Source organism: Denticeps clupeoides, chromosome 16 (genome assembly GCF_900700375.1).
Source record: "Denticeps clupeoides chromosome 16, fDenClu1.1, whole genome shotgun sequence".
NCBI classification, from domain to species: Eukaryota; Metazoa; Chordata; class Actinopteri; order Clupeiformes; family Denticipitidae; genus Denticeps; species Denticeps clupeoides.
In genome coordinates this window covers 16,018,680-16,035,189 of record NC_041722.1, presented here as the reverse complement: position 1 = coordinate 16,035,189, position 16,510 = coordinate 16,018,680, and the positions used below count along the sequence as shown (strand labels likewise).

The window sequence follows — 16,510 nt, the reverse complement described above, 5'->3', positions numbered from 1 at the left end:
TGAAGGGCTTTCGAAAAGCACTTTATAAAAAGTAAACCTTATTAGATTTCATAGTTTGCTGACCAGTTGCTTTCATTGAGCTTCCCCCTTGAAATCAGTGCAACTGTGAAGAGGAAAGGGTTTTCTAGACAGTAAAATGGCCAGGAATGTAAATCACCCCTCCCATAAAGCTGACTTTGCAGTTACCAGTGGTGCATGCAAGCATTCTGTGTGTTACATCTTCACAGTATAGTGTCCCCACTCCATCACAGATGAGCGTTAACATAAGTGTTTACACTTTAAGTTATTACATTATTTATCTGAATACAAGTAGTGGGAAATATGCTGATCAGACAATTCACACCAACTGAATTAATAAAATATGCCCAACCAAAAAGTAAATGTGTAACACGGTGTAGGTACCAGGAAAACAATACGGCTTGCTGGTCAAAAATACCTAAAGTCCAAAAATTAGAATCTGTTTCATATGTTTTGTACATTCAGCCATATTTTTCTACAGCTCCTTCTCTAAATGCTGAGTTATTTTATGACAATTTTTTCCAGTTGGCTTATGTTAAGTCTGGAACTGCGGAACTGTGGTTTGGAGACCACAAGGGGGCGACATAAAATTGTTAAATGCCCAACAAACTTGACTTACTACCTAAAAATTCAGGTTGCTTTCTCTAGTGGAGGTTCCTTATAAAACACTGAATAGACATATCACCTAACTACACATATTTGGTTTTCAATCTGGATAAATTTTACAATCTGGATAATTTTCTGACTGTTGATGCATGAAAGTTTTTCAAATGTCTGTTGATAAATGTCCCTTCACTTGGCGTTATTCTCAAAATAAGACCATACAATTCGTATCTACGTGTCGAATGCATGTCCTGACCTTGTGACCCCATGGCTCTGCATCAGAGCAGCCTGGTTCATGGCTTTTATCCATCCGTTCATGTCCTCCTGGGTGTCGGCGCTGAAGTAGTACGTCCTCATGCCGCCGTGCTCGGCCTGCGAGCCAATCACAGAGTTCTTATTGTAAATGTAGGAGCGCATCCCTGTGTGCGTGGCCTGTGGAGAGAGGAAAAAATGCGGGGACGTGAGAGCGAGTGAGCGAGCGAGCGCACGCAACCAAGGGGTCGACTCGGATCCGACACCGTCACACGTCCTGCGTCACAAAGCCCCCCTTCCTCTTCCCACTTCCAGTCTCATTCATATTCAGTACAGCCTCCGGACTAGTTATGACACAAACAAGCTGCAGTGCAGCTATGCTGTTTTTGTATTGCACATGTTAGGAAAAGTTGAGACGTGGCAAAAAAAACGGCGCTTGCAACTGTTTGACCGAAGCATCCATTATATTGTGTAAGCTTCATTAAGTACGGTGCAGCACATTCAGTGCATTCGATGTGCAACGATCAGAGAGGGAGACTTTCCATGCAGGAAACCGCTCAATCCTTCCTGCTAATTGCAAAAAGAAGGCAATTAGTATGCCGAAAAACAAAGCCAATTCTTCCTAAAATATATTTTATAAGTTGCTCATGCAAGGTTTGTGGTTCAGGCATCACTGCTTCATTTCTTCCAAAACCCTTTATCTTTCGTCGAATAACACTGCGAGCACAACCCCAAAATCGTGCCTTAAATGCACGGAAGCGAAATGCACCGACCGGCCCGGAACGAGTAGGAGAAGCACAACGCTGTAAACCGAACCAGCTGCAGCAACAGAGGACAAGCGCACATCTATTACTAACGCAGACACACAGAACAGGGAGCTCGTACCCAGGACCCCCCTGCTGCTGGCCTCACCCTGCCGCCCTGCCAAACCCAGGGGCCGCTGGGCCTAATCTGCCCCATTCCGGCGGGGAACATGAGATCTGACGAGACCGACCAGTGGACTAATCGCAGCCCCAGCTCGGCGCTTTACATCGTCCCGGTCCCACGCGACGTGTGTTGTGTCGGCCAGCTCCACCCAAACTGGGGCCGTTGACCTCTCCTTAGCCCAGTTTGACCCCCAGCATAGTGGCACGCAGTGTCAATAATAGCCCACTGCCAGTTAAATATCAGCTCTGCGCGGGCTAGGCTCACCGTTATCCACTGTAGCCTGTGAGGTGTTTTATAGGAGCGCTGTGGCCTGTGGAAGTGACAATGGCTGTTTGGACAAGGCACAGTCCCGCTAATCTGGTGCAGCAGCTCCGGCGAGGACACAGCTGAGGCGTTCAGAGGAAAGCGCTGAGTGGACGTGCGGGGGGGGGGGGGCATGGAGCGGCGCACAATCACACACACACACACAAGAATACACACAGTACACTACGCACACAGATTTTTCACACACGGGGACACGACGCAAGTACATATGCGTGCAGATAATCTCCAGCATACACGCTAATGCACAGATGCAGCCCACAAACAACACAGATTTACACACACAACAACAATGACACCAACATTTATATTTTATTTAGCCCAAAATCACACACACACACACACACACACACACCATACACAGACACATAGACTAATGCACACAGGCGTGGGTGTGCATATTTTTTTCTTTATATTTTCCCCCCTAATGAATTTGTTTTGTAGAATTATAGGTTGCATATAGGAAACGTTTTGAAATTATTTATTGATGGTAACAGAAACACACACACACACACACCACTGACACCAGAGCTTTTCCCCTGCCCTTAATGCAGACACACTGGCGCACACACACTGCAGATCTCTATAAACACTAGATCTATGGGACACATCCCCAACGTTCCCAAGCAAACACACTCAACAAGGATTTAAATGGGGAAACGAAAGAGTCTGGTCGCTTACAGACACTGCCACAAAGGGAACGATGTCCAAACTAGTGATGCTAGCGAGTAGCAGCCTGTGCTCCAACATTGATGTACTCACAGGTGTCCTTGTCCCAAAAACTCGCAGTTGTTGCACTTGTCAGGCCAGGAAATAAAGTGCTTGGTTTCCTTGATCTGTCCCAGCATGCTGTGAAGGAGCCTCGCTGCCGCAGCAACACGCCACCGAATAGAAACGGACTCCCTCGCCAATGTCAAGTGATCAAAAGGACGACAAAGGCCCCTCAGTGAAGTGGGCAGAACGGAACCCGTCAACAGAGACTAACCATTCCGGCATTCTGGAACAGCAGAGCATTATCTGCAGCCCGGCTATTTTTAAGGTGCTCACAAGATACGATTTGCGCTCATTGTACCACACAGCATGATTTCATTGTCTGGCCTGTCTGTGCTGAGAACGGAGCTAAATATAGCTTTCTTTGTAAGAAGTCTGCGGCCAGTCTACACCGTTCCTCGTTCCTCTGATAGTCCCGAACAGTTCACATTTACTAGCAGGACATAGAAATACACTATTCATACAAATAGAATGCACACATGCTCAATAAGTGGAAACTGAAGATTTCTTTGTTCCCTTCTTTTCAATTTGTATTCTATTTAAGGGCTCAGTTCAACGATGACCAATCATAATGATGGTAGTGAGCATGTGAAAAGCCTATAGATGCTTATGGAGACATGTGGAAAGATGATCGGGGTGAGAACAACTGGTGCCATGAAACATTGCAATGCCAGGGCTTGCAAGTGGGCAGGGCTCTACATTTCTACGAAGGGACCAAACAGATGAGTGGTCAGGAGGTGACGTTGTAGTCCAGTTTCAATTTGGGGATACATTTCAATTTAACTCATGTTGAATACTGTTCTTTATAATCAATAGTCTTTCCATTTTGAGTGGAGCACACCAACATCACCTATACCTGGGGTCCGTTTAGGGCATGCAAACGTGCTGTAAAACCGCTGAGGCGCATTCCCCCAAAAATGCGCATTTTCAGCAGAAGAGTGCGGGAGAGGTGTGCTGAGGATGATGATGGGGATGAGGGTGGTCCTGGGATGATGGTGAGGTGTGGTAAAATACCTATTCATGCAAGAGGGTGCCTGAGAGTCTCAGGAAAGGCCTCCGGACGGAATGGACGCGCTCCGACAGTGCACACACCAGGTCGCATGGGGAAGCAATCGGCCAATAGGAATGAGAGAAACAGAGTGAGTTGAACGAACAGGTGGAGGAAGGCCGCTGGCTCACTCAAAATAAATGAGAGAAAGAGAAAAGAGAAAGTTAATGATCACTGCCTGTATGTCAATGGTTATCTGCCGGACCTTCGCCAGCTCTGAGGCTGGTAATAAATAACTTTCAAACTGCCGGTACAAACCAGAGACACCAAGTCAACAAAAAGTAAGGAGAAAACAAAGGGAATCAGCACACACACGATGGTTAGAAGTAAGGTGCCAGGGCTTGGCTTCATCTTTTGCTCACTTTTTTAACTTTAGCAGTTAAAAAGAGACAAAATTAATGATAATTTTACAGTGCATTACAAATCAGGCAGTTTAATCCCAGCTACTGGGGACGCATGTGACAGTGTTTCTTGGTGCCAGTCCCAAGCCAAATCCAAATCTTTGTGTGGACAACCAGACCAGTTGATCCACTGTTGTCACCCCTAACAGGAGAACCCGAAGGGAAAAATCTGACAGTTTAAGAGACGCAGGGCACCACCTTCAAACTGGCGCTAAGCGCGGCAATGCTATAAGAGAAGCTATCATTGAAGATCACGCTCTGGATGGGGCGGTAGTAGCCTAGTGGGTAACACACTTGCCTATGAACCAGAAGACCCAGGTTCAAATCCCACTTACTACCATTGTGTCCCTGAGCAAGACACTTAACCCTAAGTTGCTCCAGGGGGACTGTCCCTGTAACTACTGATTGTAAGTCGCTCTGGATAAGGGCGTCTCATAAATGCTGTAAATGTAAATGTAAATGGATGAAAAGATATTTACATAAAATGGGTAGATAGTTTGTCCTCTTTGCCATACAGATCACTATGAATACATTTATGATTTCATTGAAATCCTAAGTATGCTTTTGCTTGCCTTGAATCCCTGAGTCCCCAGTTTGAATCCCCGAACCGCCAAGGTGCCACTGAGGTGCCACTGAGCAAAGCACCGTCCCCACACGCTGCTCCCCAGGGGGCGCCTGTCATGGCTGCCCACTGCTCACCAAGGGCGATGGTTAAAAGCAGAGGACACGTTTCATTCTGTCACCATGTGCTGTGCTGCAGTGTTTCACTATGACTATCACTTCACTTCAAATAAGCCATATGCTTAGCGTGTTGTGCAGCAGATTGGAAATAGTGGCCACAGTCCGAAAAAGAGAATTTGTCGTAATCAGACCGAAACTCAACAGCGCTATTAATATACGCTCGAAACAAATCACGGAATTTGAATCATTGCTGCTAATGTATCTCATTTTTTTAAAATAAATAAACTACATAGAATCCTAAACAATACTTTGTGCATGAATGCATTGAATAAAAAAAAAAAGCGTGGATATGCTTGGCTTGGTTGTGTGAATATGAATAGTTTTTCTGTTACTACCCACTGTTGAACCCCATCACCTCTCATTGCTCCGTACCAAACAGGAAAGTCAGACTTCAACTGACTCCACCTTCAGGGGATCTTATTAGTCTTTATTGTGTATTCTGTGTATCTGGAGTAAAAAGGGTGTTGACAGGTCGGAAAACAAGGCCAGCACGCATACAGACATACACTCAAGGGGGAGTGAAACTAAAAAAAAAAAAACGCTAAACCCCCTCCGGATACGGCTTCAAATACTGACAGGGCAAATACTGACAGTGGCACTGCTGACAGGGCACGAACCTGGCATGTAACCAACAGGAAGTGGAATACAGTAACCGCCCTGGATTCAGGAGGAAGCCGCGCCGCCTTTAATGGGTGACACAGACCCGGCTTAGATCAGCTTCCACGCCACCTGTGCCACCTCCTGACGTCACATGAGCCGAAATGGATGAATTGGGGGACTGAAATGCCCACCCACCGAACCTAGAAACTATCATGCTCTTACGCCGGCCCAGGGAAACAGGAGGCGTGAACAGAACAGGGGCTCTGCTGGTTGTAGTGGCCTAGTGGGTAACACACTCGCATATGAACCAGAAGACCCAGGTTCAAACCCCGCTTACTACCGCTGTGTCCCTGAGCAAGACACTTAACCCTGAGTGTCTCCAAGGGGGGGACTGTCCCTGTAACTACTGATTGTAAGGCGCTCGGGAAAAGGGCATCTGATAAATGCCATAAATGGAAATGTCTGGTGTACTCTGCTGCTGACTGATGAGCAGTGATCAGATGCATCCATTTTTGTAAAATTATGGGGGAGACAGTTTCCACCAAATAAATTACCTTGGAAATTACCTACAAAGAGTGAGAATCTCTTGGATTTTTAAGAATGAGCACCTCGCCCTTACTGATTAATTCTGAAAGGGGTCTTGGAGCAGGCATGCAGAAAGATAGCAGACAGATAAACAAGTTGTAAACACAGCAACAACAACGCAGGCAGCACGTGGGAGATGGTAACAGGTCAGTAACACACACACACACATACACCCAGAGCAGAACACCCACGACACTCAGCCCACCGCACACACCTGCCCAGAGGGAGCCGAACACTGACATCACATTAAAGGACAAAAACTCATGACAACAAGCCTGACGAGTTATTATATCTGGTGTAGGACACAGACGTCATTAGACAATATGAGAATTTATGCACGTTCATGATTATTACATTGATAGATGTTTAAACAGCAGTGACAAAAATTGGTTAAACGTGCAGACTGAATTCAGATTTTACATGACTGGGTACATATAAGATCTTACCATCACAATTTGATATATATAAGGATGGAACATGGAAGAAATGTTCATCCCGGACCATGAATGGACCAGCCAACAATATATGCAAACAAAGAGCTATATAGAACCTCTGAGACAACAACATGGCACTTTCTGAAGGGCCCACCTTAAAGGCGTATTTACGGCTGATGTGGTCGTCAGGGTCGACCGGAGTGATGACGTAGCTGGGAAGGGGTATGCTGCCCAAAACCGTCTCCTCTCGGCTGTCTGTGGAGGGAGAGACACAAAGGGTCCATCAGAGCCAGCGGCTTATCGCCAGCTGTGACATTTTTACACTTTCAAAAATAGAGTGGCTGAAGTAGTTTGTGTGGCGACCACTTTACAAGGCTTCTTCAAGGTTATGTTCTCGCACCATTTTAAATGTGCATTTCAAATGCGAAATCTGGTCACTTCAACGAAACTATCATTTTAATATGTGCACTGCCCACGAAGGACCAAGTGGATATTTCTTTCATGCATAACATTTCGAGTTATGCTGCCTTTGCAACCATGACATTTCAACATAATCAATATGCAAAAATGTTACACAACCAAACAAGAAGCAGCAAAATGGGTAGAGTAGCTTTTTCCAAAACAACTGTGGCCAAAATCAGGCGGTGCATGGTCAGCATGATCAAGAATCAAGTTGCGAGCCTGGTTGTCTGGTCATTAAGTGTGTGATTTTTTCTAGTGTTTGCCAGCTCTTAATAAGCACCTTTCCAAGCCATTGAAGTGGCCTTTGTTTAATGTAGGTTGTAAGCACATTGATAAGATTTCATGAACCACACATTAGCTACATTGAGAAATTATAGCGTTGTGCTTCCTTGTATGACACACCCGGTGCAACTTCTGCAATTAAAAGCTCCTATATTTATTTATTGAATTAATGCTGATGAAATTTTGATAATCGTGATGAAGCTTTTTCTGGTTATCAAAGCACAAGAAGTGTCTCGATCCTAAGTTGAGTTTGCGACTGATAACTGTATTAAAACGCCTGAGTCTAATTTCATAGCTCAATACAACATGCCCTTCGGACCGACTTAATTGCAGCAAATTAAATCGGAGTCCCTGTTGCCGTGGTGACTCACCTTTGTAATAGAAGAGGCAGTAGTCAGACAACACAAACCACTTTCGCTTCCACAGCCTCATTCCGGAACTGTCCTGGAGGGGATGGCGCATAGGTTATTTCAGCTCGTCTCGGCTGGAACTGTATTTTAATTACGGGCATTAGCAGGGGAACAGGGCTTTTTACAGGGAACAAATAAAGAACACACTCTTCATGCATGTCATTACGGCTCTGCTCTGTTTTAGCGCCAATTGTTCTAGCTCAGTCTCTGTTCAGGCCTGGCTGCATTCATCCTAACCTTAAATGGGAAATATGATGTTCACAGAGATATGACCACCCGGCATAACCTAGTTCACGATTAGAACATTCACACTTTTTACCGAATGCCTCGCAGCACCAGCATCACCAGTATCACCATCATCACCATCATCAGCACATGAATTAGTCACAGCACAAAAGCTGCTATTGTCAGTTTATACTTTTATTCTTCTGCAGCGATAAATCAAGGTCACCTACGAAGAAAAGAACATTTCAGTGTAGCCTCTTCATACGTCCACCGTTACAGTTTTTGCATTCTCTCTTGACAATGACTGGCCAATTGTTCAATGGAGCAAAAGGGATTTCCATAAAAATAACAACAAATCTGTCGGCACCATGACATAAGAACCGTATGAAGAACGCAAAAGCCCTGAAAAGCCAGTGAGTTTAATACCCATTTGCGAACAGTTTGTCTACATTAATAAACGCTCTGTTCGGCTCTTTATTAAACACCCACAGAGATGGGGCACACACAGGCATACGCATAATTACACTGTGCAGCTCTCACCAGGCCCATCCTTTACTCAGTTTTATTGGTGGGGAGCCCTGGCGCGCCGAGCTAATGAAAAACCCCACTGTTTCGTTTGGATGGCCCGGCCGCTGCATTGCTAGTTTATCACGCTGACATAACTGGGGGACCCCCGAGTTTACGCTCGGGCTTCCATTGCTCAACTTAAACGGAATGCGTTGATGAAGGCGTTTATGGAAGAAAAGTCCCACCACGCACCTGTTTGTACAGCCAGCCCCTGACCACCACCGGCATGTTGGGGTTCCTCTTGATGGCCTGCTCCCGCTTTCCAAAACTGTGCACCTTCCCGATGGCCCTGGAACCCTGAAACAAGCAGGCAGCTCCTGAGCAAATGCGAGGCAGCCGGCACGCCCCCTGCAATCCACGGCGTTTCTACGGTAAACGCATGCTCTGCATTTAAAGAAGCCCATCAGGCACCGGCAGCACTTCATGGGCTTTTACAGGGCGGGGACATTAAACATAAACCTGGCTTCTGGCGTCCCCAAAGCGCTTAGACGTATTGCGGTACGAGGGCCGGAGAGGAAGGAGTTCTGCATAACTGCGGCGGAGGTTGGTGCGGCCCCCCTCCCCTCGGAACAAGCAAGCGCTCAGCTGAGCAAAATGAAAGATCGGCTCCGGGACGTCGGCGTCTGTCTCGGGAAGTGTCTGTCACTGCAGCGTGATCATTAAACCCACTTCACCAAAGCTCCTCTGCCGCTCGATACAAACCCACAGCCTCGAGCAAAAAAAAAAAAAAAGTCAAGCGCATAGAATGCGGCGCGGTGCTCAAATGCCACCGTACCCTGCAGGTAATGAAAGAAAATGCAATATTAACTACCTACCAATCTACCGTACTTCCAATGAACCAGATGAAAATTCAGTCACCCATATATGACAACCAGACATAATTAATGTCTTTCCCACTCAAATAACCAACATATGGAGCATATGGCCGGTTTATATGTACCATGAGTGTGTCTCACAGAGATGTGGTACCTACATCTGGTGACAAAAGTGGGAGTACAATAATCAAATCTCGCTTTTATGTATCTTAACATCTTAAATATTTAAAATTAATCACAGAAATTAATATGTTACGTCTGATAGCCTTAATGCAGATGCAAGCATGTTGAAATGTACATTAGATTTAAGGAGACTCAGTCTTGATATTGTCAGCGGCTTGGTGGAAGTGAAAATGTGCTTCTTGAAACGAACCCTGACTGATGCTGTCAGGGCCTGGATTGATCATCCAGCCTTGGAAAGCTCATATCGCGCTGACACTGTGCCCTCGGACGCAAGCAGCCAAAACCGAAGACCCTCTGAAACCTCGGCTCAGAGAGCACCTCCTTACTGCCAGGTGCCAACACCTCCAGCACGTCTGGCAGATGGTGTCCCTGCTACAGTCAGGGCCAGGAGGTGCCAAAAAAGGGGACAGCAGTCACACCTGGCAGAGAAACCTGGCTTCAGCAGAGCTGCTGTCTCACCCATCACACTGTCTCGGGGTGCAGGGTGTGCTCCGCCCATTTTAAGGGCAGAGAAGATGCCTGCTGAAGACAGGATGGGCCTGAAAATGCTTCACGTTTAAAAGGTCAGAGAGGCTTGAAGAATTCAGTAACCTATTCAGAATTTGCATTAAAAAAAAAAAATATCCAGGAACTTGTTGCACTCGTCCGGCTTGTAATATTTGTCATGCCAACAGTACACCAGAGAGATGACATCTTCTCCCACGTCACATCACCGTAGACTCACCCAGTGAACACTTTTAAAACATAAATCCACAGATTACAGGAAGCATGGGGACCGCAGTGTTTCACAGGTTTCCTGAGTTGTGAAACATGATCGTTTCGGACAGGTACATCTTAGATTTAATCGGATGGATCTTAATGCCGTGATCCGGAGCAGTCGCCGCAGCAAGGCAGTGAATATGGACTGTGGTTGGTGAAACTGCAGCAGCATTATTGAGTTTTCGGACGCAGGAACCAAGTGGGAAAATGAAATCACTAACCCATTACAGTCTGCGGCCATTAATCAGGACATGCAGGGTGGCAGACGATTAAACGCAATATCTTGAACCATATTGACTTTACAGAGTATTACAATCCTGTACGTTCAGATTTAGTAGGAGAATTGCAGGTATCTATATGAAACAGTAATGTTCAGTTCTTTAATATATTTTCATATTAGTTCCCATGCTTCCTGAGCAGAAAAGAGGACATTGGTGCCTAAAGAAATGACTGCTGTTAAAGTCGTCCAAAGTTAAAGTTAAAGGTAAAGTTACAGTTAATGTTGCCAAATTACATGATTTCTTGCCAATCTGAGTAGTTCAGAATTATTAGCTATTATTAGCTATTAATTCATGTATTTTTTGAACAGTAAGACTGGGTATTGAACAATACTGGTAGATAGAACAGTAAGTATTAATGGCAGTTTTGATACAGATAAAAGTATTTTGTACTGGTCAAAAAAGCAACTCAACCTGGCAACACTTTAACTGGCAGAATAACTGGTTATTGATTGGTAAGGGCTCTTTACTCTTTGAAGTTCAATGACAAAGCAAACTAGTTGCTAAGCAACATTTGGAATCAGTCCCCCAAAAAATCGAGACGCAAAGCAGCAGAGGGCTGAACTCTCACCTTCGAACCTGAGGTGACGTCCACTGTGGATGACGTCATGCCGGTGGAAGGCTTGCTGACCATACCGGGTGACCAGTGTTCAGGCGGCGGCTTGGACATGCGTGAGTTTATCCTACAAAGGTTAAGAAAGAAATCTGTGACTGGCGAGAACACTCCACTTTACATTACGCAGGCATCGCAGAGTGTTTAAAATGATGATAAAAGGTATTTTTATCAAAGTCCCCAGGAAATGGTGCAATTCACATCCACGCCGTGACGCACAGAGGAAAAATTTTTTAAAACTCTGGAACGTCTCAGTATTAAATATGACAGAGAAATTAATACTTTTCCTGAATCTATAAAAAGGCAAATACGTTTTTATGAAAAGATCCGACACCTTGCAGAAGCTTTGGAATGGAAATGCTTTCCTTCCTCCACACAGCAAGTAAAGTAAGTCTGGGAATACTTTAACATGGTGACTTTAAAAAGCCTTGGTCCATAGCGTGTGAAACCATCAAGAGGTACAATACCAAAAATACCAGTTTCTCCCTTTTAATTTGTAGTTTTTAGTGGAGTTTTTCCTTGTGTGCAGAAAGGGTCAAAGTGTGTGGGGTGTCAACTGTAGGACCCTAATCAGAAGGTTGACGGTTCAAATCCCAAACCAAGCAGGGGCCACTGAGGTCCCCTTGATCAAGGTAGCGTCCCCACACACTGCTCGCACCGTTCACGGCTGCCCACTGCTCACTGCTGCAGTGTTTCTCAATGACAATCACTTCATTTACATTTACATTTACATTTAAATTTACAGCATTTATCAGACGCTCTTATCCAGAGTGACTTACAATCAGTAGTTGCAGGGACAGTCCCCCTGGAGCAACTTCACTCTCCCTATTCACTAATAACAGCGTATATGTAGCCATTAAAAATGGGAAAAAAAGTTTATCTTTACAATTCATGCGTAGCAAGTCAAATCCAATACTAAAAACCCCGCACCACGTAAATATGCACAGACACAGTTTACTTTACTTACATGAACAACTAAATAAACGTGGGATTATAATGAAATGTACCCATAAATATAAATGAATGTATATTATGATTCTGGCATGCTGGTCTTTGCAAACATTTGACCTGCGGGCTTTTTCCAAAATAGTTCCTATGAAGTGGCTGCGGGGAAAAATGTGGAATGTTAATGGCCGAGGTGAGTAAACACCACGTTAGTCCCGCCTGCTAAGCGCTGCAAAGCAACATGGGCGAGTGTCACGAACCGCGCGCATTTCTGACATGCCAAACATTCTGCCCTCAGCCCAGCCACCCAACCTGAGCAAGTTCCTCTTTGGACTGTAACTGTCGTGCCACATTTACATGTTTGGAGATCCCTGGGTCAAGCGAGACCAGCTAAGGACTGCATTCACCGCGAGGCGGAGGAAGAATCCCAAGGCCACCGCAGGACGGAAATGTCGCTTGCTCCTATAAATCATTTCGTTAGAAAGTTAGAAAAAGTTTTACGGAAAAGCTGGTACCACGTCCTCGACAAGCTGCGGAAACAGCTCAGGGTGCCATGTTCAATACTCCTTCAATAATAAATGAATACCTGGATGTTTGACTAAATGCCAAGAAACCGCTGGGACTCCGATGCCAAGGCAGCTCGGATCAGCCCCGCACTCCTCGGCCCCTTCAGTGACCCAGAAAAAGCACGTACAAATCAGCTCCCAAACCTACATCTCTAAAGCTGCACCCATATTTATGAGATGACCTTGCGTGAGGAGGTGGAAACTGACATGGAGCAGGTGCTGGAAGAAAGAAGCCACCTGCCAAATGTCGCTTATGACATGTCACGTGGCCCATAGCGGCGCATCCGGGCTTCCTGGGACTTGACGTGGTCCAGACACGGGCCGCTCGGGCCTGCACGTCACGCAACTCGCGCAGTTCTCATCACGTGTCACAAGTTTCACGATTCTTTTGCACATCTTTTATCACTTTGCACATAATCTTTGCGCTTTTTACTGTACTGCTCTTTTTTTTAAAACATTGTCTTTGACTCATTTGCACACCTTCACCCAACCAGTTACACATATTTTATGTTAAAGACGTAAAAGTGTAATATTTGGTTATGTTTGCAATATTTGCATATTGGTTTTCATTGTATACTTGCAACATTTGCAATACTGTGGTCTGTAGCAGTTGCAAAAAGCATTTCACTGCATATCATACCGTGTATGACTATGCATGTGACAAATAAAATTTGAATTTAAATTTGATATGTGAAGGTTCTCTGTCGTCCAGGTCACGGTTACCCTCTGGAATGTAAGGGCGAAACGTGGTCAAGGTTGCCAAGTCCAGTTGCCAGTGAAATAACCCTTTTTTCGCGATTATTGACACTGAATCGCCACACAACTAATTAACGTGAAAAAGTTTGTGGTGTCTTCCCACCTTGAACCTTTTTATGAATACAGGTAGTACATTTTGAAATAATGAAATAAAAACGGAGGTGCAGTTCCCTGATTGTGGGTTCGCGGTGAAACGGAGGAAACCGTGGCGGGTGCTACGCTGTGACATCATAACATAAGCGTCATAAATCAGACGCAGGATGAACTATACAGGCCAGCCACAGCAATAATAACTTGGGGGGCTGTTATCTTTTTCAACGACGTGCACATCTTGAAACCGTAAAGCATGCAGAGAGAACATGACCTTGTGTGCCGACAGGTACATGCACGTCAAATCCCACTGCGGTATTAAATCAATGTTTGATTGAAACCGCAACAGCCTGAGATCTGCAGTCGTAAAGAATAAACTTTAAATACTTTTAAAGCTTTAAATACCTGAAAAGGGGACGTGTTGTCAGTATTTGTCATAATAAGGTTAGTCTGCAGCGCAGCGGACACTTCTTGAGCCAAATATGAGCCAGCAGCAGTCTCTAAAACGGGTGTGCGAGCGTGAGAGATATTTGCGGCTGTAATGGAAGCCCTCTTGGTGACAAGGCCGTCGGCGCGCGGCAGTGACATTCCTGAAATGCGGCGGGTTCGTCCAGACGTCCCTCTGAACCGCGGCGAAGCCCGTTAAATATGCGTGGGAACCTGGACGCAGGTCTTCTAAAGTACCCTTCCACCGCACCCTTCCAGCTAATCCGTGTCAGGATTGTCACTCGGCACACGTTGGGCTATTGCATGATTGTGGAAAACACACCTGGGCCGGCTTAGAACCCTACATCGGGTCCTCAGGTATGCAGAACGTTACAAATACCCCTGAAGTGTCATGTAGGACGCATCGTCGCGCTGCTGGTGACGCCGCAGCGTCTCGTGAGGGTGGAGGGTCTTCATGCGGGAAACGACCAGACAGGCGTAAACGGTGACACCCGCCGCTGCGTGCCATCAGAAGACAAGAGCCCAGAACCGACACCAGAGGGAATAAGGGCTGAAACTTACCGCTCGGCTCTTTTCTCCCAGAGTTCTTCACGCTGCCTTGCTAGTAGGAACGTGGCCGGGCGCGAGCGATTCAGCCCCCATTGTTCAGCCTGGACATTAAAGTCCTGCTTTTCAGTGTGTTTTTCCTGTGAAGCGCACGGAGTTCCTGGCTCCCGGTAGAGGTCTGAGCGGGGGCTCAGCAGGAAACTCTCCACAGTGGAACAAAACCTGACCTCCGGACGCAGACCTGTTTTCCGCCTCCGCCCAACTTTTAAAAATGATGAATATTATTAATGGTACGAGGGTCGCGCACACACACACACCCTCGGAAAAACTTCCAGTGGCGCGACGGGGCCGCGTTTCACCTCTGGGGAGGAGAGTTGTGAGCGTTCCAGGCCGCAGGCCAACCAGGCCACCGCCACATCCTCCATCGCTGGCACCTAACGCGCAACTCGCGCCGTGACAGAGGGCTCCTGTGGGCACACATCCGCAGCAAGAGGTAAATATTGAGGCGTGCGAGCGCGGTTAGACGGCAAAGCCATTATTTGTCCACGCGGGCGGAGAGTCGCGTGACCCTCCGTTCCCCTTCCGCCTCAACAGTTTACAGTGGCGGCGCGGCGCTTCAAGCAAACAAGAGAGCGGATATTTCACCTCCTCACACCCACATAAAAGGATCTCCTGGGAGATTCATTTCCCTCTCGCTCCTACACAGCAGTTCTTTGGCGTGGCAGCGCGTGATTGAACCTGCGACAAGAAAGGCAGGCTTATCACAAAGTCACTGCTCCAGCGCCTCGAACTCAATAAAACAATTCCGTCTAATTATTGTCATCATCAGCATCATGGGCATCAACCGTAAGCAACAGTGGCTAGAAATCCACTGCGACCAGGGGTCAGGGGTGTCAGCTGTTTTTTTTCTTGAGGTTATTCACAGTATCTCGCGCCATCAAAAAAGATTTTGTAATCCTCCCACCTCCCACTATAATATATTATATGTAAAAATATATTAAGATGAAATACTTAAAACATGCATATTATAAAAAAATGATCACAAGATAATTTCACTGAATAGAAATTACATTTTTTTTCCTTCTTAATGTAGTATAATTAATCACTGTTGTATCCTTAATGCAGCAGAGCTGTCATTACAGTTGAGGGTGTGGAAAACAATCAATAAAAAAAAAATCATATTTATAGAAGACTATATATGCTGTTGGCTGTGGCAGTGACAGTTGGGGGCAGTGGTGGCCTAGCGGTTAAGGATGCAGCCCCGTAGGTTGCCGGTTCTAATCCCGATCCAACAAGGTGCCACTGAGGTGCCACTGAGCAAAAAGCACCGTCTCCACACACTGCTCCCCGGGCGCCTGTCATGGCTGCCGACTGCTCACTCAGGGTGATGGGATAAATGCAGAGGACAAATTTCACTGTGTGCACCGTGTGCTGTGCTGCTGTGTATCACATGTGACAATCACTTCACTTCACTTGTTGAATAGGTCACCACCAAGGAAAATAGCATAGAGCACCAACACTGTGCATACTGGATACTGACCTTGCCAGTCACGTGCATGATTAGGCAACCGATGCATGCGTTATTAATATACCATCAAATTAGTCATTTGTAATGCTTAATGAAGCATAATGACCTAATCCATTTATGAGAGGCCAAGAGTAACAAAACCGAATTTTCAAACTGCAGTCAAACAGGCCAGGCACGTGCAACACTAACCAAACGTTCTCCAGCAGGGTTATTTAGTGTCAAGCTAGTGTTGCTGGTCTATGCTGGTTTTATTTTGTGCTGAGCTCTGGTCCCAGGACGGAACACCTGACGGAACCCTCCTCTCCGTCTGTCTCCGTGGTGTCAGTGCTCCGCCTGT

General features: G+C 46.0%; 1 protein-coding gene across 18 annotated transcripts in view; it reads right to left on the bottom strand.

Moving 5' to 3' along the window:
- LOC114765635 (pleckstrin homology domain-containing family A member 7-like) overlaps positions 1–16,510 on the bottom strand; it is a 98,049-nt gene that overhangs the window by 32,047 nt on the left and 49,492 nt on the right. For 13 of the 18 annotated variants that reach the window (XM_028955880.1, XM_028955883.1, XM_028955877.1 and 10 more), the window contains 5 exons: positions 11,254–11,365; positions 8,840–8,944; positions 7,817–7,889; positions 6,856–6,956; positions 878–1,053 (listed from right to left, as the gene is read on the bottom strand). In XM_028955880.1, the coding sequence (XP_028811713.1) occupies positions 878–1,053; positions 6,856–6,956; positions 7,817–7,889; positions 8,840–8,944; positions 11,254–11,365 (567 nt within the window). Of the gene's footprint in view, positions 1–877; positions 1,054–3,906; positions 5,520–6,855; positions 6,957–7,816; positions 7,890–8,839; positions 8,945–11,253; positions 11,366–14,660; positions 14,880–16,510 lie in introns of those variants that run through there. The other 5 variants (XM_028955878.1, XM_028955893.1, XM_028955889.1 and 2 more) reach the window with 4 other exon arrangements.